The sequence below is a fragment of the Ceratina calcarata genome, unplaced genomic scaffold, assembly GCF_001652005.2.
Source record: "Ceratina calcarata isolate Rehan_Ccalc_2016 unplaced genomic scaffold, ASM165200v1 scaffold470.2, whole genome shotgun sequence".
NCBI lineage: Eukaryota > Metazoa > Arthropoda > Insecta > Hymenoptera > Apidae > Ceratina > Ceratina calcarata.
Genome location: NW_017171129.1, coordinates 5,720 through 10,706, shown reverse-complemented (window position 1 = coordinate 10,706; position 4,987 = coordinate 5,720). Strand labels below are relative to the sequence as shown.

At 38.3% G+C, this 4,987-nt stretch overlaps 3 protein-coding genes across 3 annotated transcripts in view; 1 reads left to right on the top strand and 2 right to left on the bottom strand.

Moving 5' to 3' along the window:
- Positions 1–200, bottom strand: part of LOC108627422 (uncharacterized) — a 5,578-nt gene extending 5,378 nt beyond the window's left edge. The window contains exon 1 of the mRNA XM_018028666.2: positions 93–200. The gene's annotated coding sequence lies outside the window, so the exon portion shown is untranslated. The remainder of the gene's footprint in view (positions 1–92) is intronic.
- Positions 201–1,020: 820 nt separating this feature from the next.
- beg (malonyl-CoA-acyl carrier protein transacylase beg) lies at positions 1,021–2,681 on the bottom strand. Its single transcript, XM_018028635.2, has 2 exons — positions 1,576–2,681; positions 1,021–1,493 (listed from the first exon to the last, which is right to left on the bottom strand). The coding sequence occupies exons 1-2, from the start codon at positions 2,355–2,357 to the stop codon at positions 1,052–1,054; spliced, it is 1,224 nt and encodes a 407-aa protein (XP_017884124.1). The 5' UTR covers positions 2,358–2,681; the 3' UTR covers positions 1,021–1,051.
- A 405-nt stretch (positions 2,682–3,086) lies between these two features.
- SmD1 (small ribonucleoprotein particle protein SmD1) lies at positions 3,087–4,250 on the top strand. Its single transcript, XM_018028634.2, has 4 exons — positions 3,087–3,237; positions 3,381–3,457; positions 3,526–3,723; positions 3,923–4,250. Exons 1-4 carry the CDS (start codon positions 3,224–3,226, stop codon positions 4,003–4,005), a joined length of 372 nt encoding a protein of 123 aa, XP_017884123.1. The 5' UTR covers positions 3,087–3,223; the 3' UTR covers positions 4,006–4,250.
- The last annotated feature ends 737 nt before the right edge of the window (positions 4,251–4,987 follow it).

Here is a 4,987-nt window from a genome sequence, read left to right as displayed (position 1 = left end):
TGACGTTATTAACATTATACAAGGTGCGGATTGTTACGAGTTTGACAATAATTAGGGTATAGGTTTAAACGTTAGAAAGACGATTTTTGTACCTGAATTTATTTCCTATCCTATAAGATGTTATTTCCTTGGAAGTAGCGACACGACTCCCGTAAGACGTTACAACTTTCGTTATTTCCCACCCCTTTCAAGTATCGCCCCTACTCCTTCGCTCAGTTCCTCATTCGTCCAACACCAACGCGTATTTCCTACTTATTTACTTACAAACATATGCACGCACTTACTTACCTAATTGCCTAAAGTGCCTACATACATTCCATATAAAATCTGTCCATTTAATAATCTACAAAACTAGCCAAAATAATAAAGCTGAAAAGGATAGGGAACAAATATACAGAGGGATATAGGAAAGAAGTAGTAAAAGTCTATTTTTGGGCCAACAGGCTGGAGTAGATTGTCGATGTCGATTGTCGAATAATAATTCTACGTTATATGCAACTTTTAAAATCTGTGATTCGCTGATTGTAGAATGTGGGGTAGGTCCAACTTGTACTCAAGGGGGTTTGGTCCAACTTGTACTCAGGGGGGTTTGGTCCAACTTGTACTCAGGGGGGCTTGGTCCAACTTGTACTCAGGGGGTTTGGTCCAACTTGTACTCAGAGGGGTTTGGTCCAACTTGTACTCAGGGGGGTTTGGTCCAACTTGTACTCAGGGGGGTTTGGTCCAACTTGTACTCAGGGGGGTTTGGTTCAACTTGTACTCAGGGGGGTTTGGTCCAACTTGTCCTCAGGGGGTTTACTCTAAGAACAGGAATTTTCGTTGCCTTGTTGCAATACAACATCGACATTACACGTCTCTTGCCATTCTTCTGGATTGTCGACTCGAACTGACACTGCCTAAATATTATTTAATATGCGGAGGATAATCCATCGCTTGCGACCAAATAGACACTATACATACTATAATACAACGTAAAATAAATCGCCGATAAACGAGATGATTGAATTAAAAAAACGTGAATAACAATTGAACAAAAGGCGAGAAAATTTTATTAAATGACAGTACACGTTCTACTCGCTTTCGCGTTGATTAGTCTTAAAATAGTCTTCATTCTCCCCTCGGATCCTATGTCGTACGTCTGTGGGAACGAAATCCCTTCAGGCCTCTGGTATAAATTCTGCACGCATTGTTCCCACTTAACTGGCGACACGATTTGTTTCCATATGTACTTTTTCATATACCTTAAATTGCCGTACGCCATGCCTCTGTAATTGGAATATACTTTACACCTGGGTTCGTGAACTTCTATCGACTTCAGCACGTCAAAGATGGATTTCAAAGCAGGCTCCATCAATGGCGTGTGAAATGCTCCTGATACGGGCAATTTGGTAACGTTAGTTAAGCCATATTCTTTTGCATGTTTCTGTATAAAACCCAACGCTTCCTCGTTCCCTGCTAGAATCTTCCTCTCCGTACATACAAAGATGGCGACTCTGCAAAATATACAAATTCGTCAATTATAATAATTCTAAATCCATTCGATTATCAAAAATGAAGCCATTGTCTGATACTCACTTGCATACCGGATTTTCTACACCCCTGTCCCTCGCCCAGACTGTTGCGTCTGTGCAAGCCTTCGCAACTTTCGCCTCTCTTAAACAACTCACAGACATCATCCCTTGTGGAGTCATATTCGCAGCAAGTTGCATAGCTTTACCTCTGGTCCAAACCAATCTGACCCCATCCTCAAACGTTATAGCACCAGAGAGTATCAGAGAAGTTATTTCTCCTACGCTGTAACCAGCTGTGGCAACGCAGGCATCGAATATTTTACTGTTTTCTTCTCGGATTTTTTCTAACGCAGCCAAAGACGACACTACTGTGGCGATTTGGTTGTACTCTGTTCTATTTAATTTCTCTTGTGGACCCTCCAAACACAATCTCAGTAGATCATAATTAATTATCTCTTTAGCTATGTCGAACAGTTCTTTGGCACCAGGATAGTGCACGTACTTGTTAACCATACCAACTTTGAGGGTCCCTTGGCCAGGGAACAGGAACACGGATGTGTCCGCCGGGTCGGTCGTCGCTTTTGGTTCCTCTGGTTGAACTACAGGCGCGTCTCGGACGTAAGGACTCGTCGCCCATTCTTTATTCTTAATATCACTGAACGTTGCTGCTTCCTCAAGCAATTCTGATACCTCCCTCGTTCTATATTTGCGAGAATTTTCGTTATCCTTCTTTTCAGGATTCTCATCCTCGCTCACAGTAGTCGAATAATTGCAGATGTTACTAATTCGACTTGTTAAACAAGTCTTTCGTGCAGGAACAAGTTTTCTAAACGATTGTTTAAGCATTTTAGTTCAATTGTTTTTCTACGTTTATACATAGAAATTACATATATTCACACAGTATATATATATTCGACGTTAATTTCATCATTTACACAGAATAACAACAATATATATCAATTAGAATACCAGATCATAACCTCGCTTTGAACTTATACACGTTTTGGGCAAAGTATAATGAATTAAATATGATCTTTACTATAATAAAAACATAAAGCTTGTACAAAGCTAATATTTTTAAGGTTTTTTCAAATTTTATTTGAAAAATAGTGTTCTATTCGTACTGAATTCGTGCCGCATGTGTTATGTACATATATTTAGAAAGTTATATACCCAGCATGGGTACATAGTGGGGGTTTTTTATAACTAGGCGTCTAAAAGCATGCGCATGTCACAGCTAGGGAATCCCACGTGACCGCAAGCCCGTACATAATTTTCAACTTTCGACAAAATTGGGCCCACTACTGAGAAATATTGTTTGTACATTCAAATAAATTAAACAAATAATTATTTTAAATAACATGCAGTCAGATAATGTAATATTTAATTTTCAAANCCAGCGTTCGGTCCAGTTCAGAAGCAAAAATATCTAAAAAAAATTTCCTAACTAAAATATATGTTAGATCGTAAGAATAAATGAAAACGTATTACATTAAATAATATAATTGTATAAAAAAGGAATCTGAGTGAGTCGCTTTGAGTGACCTCTCGAGGGACATAGTCGGTACTAATTCGTTTTAAGCGAACCTCGTCTTAAGTCTTAACGTCGACGACTAATTCGCATCATACGAATTAGTGAAAAAAAGCGGTTTGAAAGCGGCATGATATTGAAATTATAATCTATCGACGACGTAAACATATTTAACAATACCATGAAGCTGGTAAGGTACGTAAACGAACGTAACGCTATCCGTTCATCAATCCAGCGCGTTACATCTTTATTATGAACGATGTATCTCACGATAGCATCTTCCCTTTCGGCGTTCGAATCCATTGTTCGGCACATAATTATTATTAAATTTATTACAGATTCTTAATGAAACTTAGTCACGAGACTGTAACGATAGAACTAAAGAACGGTACTCAGGTACATGGCACTATTACGGGTACGTAACCTAACTTAACCTATTCGTTGCATCGTCGACGTTTCGTTAATATTCCAATTCATTTATAGGCGTAGACGTGGCTATGAACACGCATTTGAAAACCATTAAAATGACTATTAAAAACAGAGATCCTGTACAATTGGATACGTTAAGTTTACGCGGGAATAACATTAGGTATTATATATTACCAGACTCGTTACCGCTCGAAACGTTACTTATAGATGACACACCAAAAGCAAAGGCAAAGAAGAAAGAGGCAGCACGAGGTATAAAATACGATAGGGAAATAAATTGCTTTCATTGTTTTACTATTTTCATAAAAATGGTAGCGTTCCTAAGGCAAGTTTGAGTGAAGTTGGCGGTTAGCCAGTAGGACGTTACTCCATTTCTTTATACAAGTGAATTTGACTTCGTTTTAAGTTCGTCGATTCGAATGATAGTAAATGAAGTAATATATTTACATAGGTGCAGCTCGTGGGCGAGGTCGGGGTGGTCGTGGTACCAGAGGAGGACGCGGTGGGCGAGGTAGAGGAAGGGGCAGACGATAACTATAAATTTTCGCATCATTCCGTTTCAATCATCAATCGAACTTTTTTCATTCGAGATTAAAGTATTTACGCGAACCATTGTACTATACAGATAAGAATAAATTGTATCACTTGTCTAAAATTAGTGTTCAATTTGTACAAACGGAATTACGGAAATAGTCAATCTTAACTATGTTTGGGCCTCTCATTCTCTTCGTAGACGTGAGACTATAGTGGGAGAAATGAATTCTGTGTTCTACCTCGTTTACGTTATACCTTCTTTATTTCAAAAATTATATCATGTACTTTCGTTCACCACCTCCGTCCTTGAGAACCAAAACGCACCAATGCATCCTTATTCTTAACTCTCCTATTCGAATCTTTGATCCGATTGTTTATTAAGAAAAGTCTGATAACAAAATAGGTAAAATAAACGAAGCCAATTTGGACGAGGTGGCGACTATACTTGGGGACGTACCGCGTAACATGATATACACTTAATTGTGTTCTATAAAATATGAAACTTTCATTTAGTTTTAAAACGTATGTACAAAATACATGTCCGTGTAATCTTATGGCATGTGAGTTATAATAATTACATATCGCATTGCACAAATAATTATAAATGTACCAGCGGGGCCGATGGTGGGGGGGGGGGGGGTGAGAGTAGAGTACAAGTATGGGAATTTTTGGGGGGGTGTAACACATAAGAAACGATTTGGAAAAAACTTAATATTTCACGAGATAATCGATTTTTACATTGTTTAAAACATAATTGATGGCGGCGATGCCTCGTCTTAATTACATATACAAGATGACGTCGAAAGAAAAATAGTATGCTAGTAACAAGATAGGTAGGTTTAATCGTTAAAAAAGAAGCATTTGTTCGCTCGCGTCGTGTACAAGGATATAATAATAATAATAATAGATCGCAATATGAAATAAATCTTTTAACAGTACAACAATATTTAATCTGCGCGCGCCACGCCTTAGGCGATGGCGG

What these genes read in the sequence shown, in the direction of transcription:
- beg (XM_018028635.2), bottom strand. Translation starts at nt 2,357, where the DNA reads ATGCTTAAACAATCGTTTAGAAAACTTGTTCCTGCACGAAAGACTTGT. An exon ending in GTAGAAAATCCGGTATGCAA is followed by an intron (nt 1,494 to 1,575) that starts GTGAGTATCAGA and finishes TATATTTTGCAG; the next exon opens with AGTCGCCATCTTTGTATGTA.
- SmD1 (XM_018028634.2), top strand. An exon ending in GGTACATGGCACTATTACGG is followed by an intron (nt 3,458 to 3,525) that starts GTACGTAACCTA and finishes ATTCATTTATAG; the next exon opens with GCGTAGACGTGGCTATGAAC. An exon ending in GAAGAAAGAGGCAGCACGAG is followed by an intron (nt 3,724 to 3,922) that starts GTATAAAATACG and finishes ATATTTACATAG; the next exon opens with GTGCAGCTCGTGGGCGAGGT.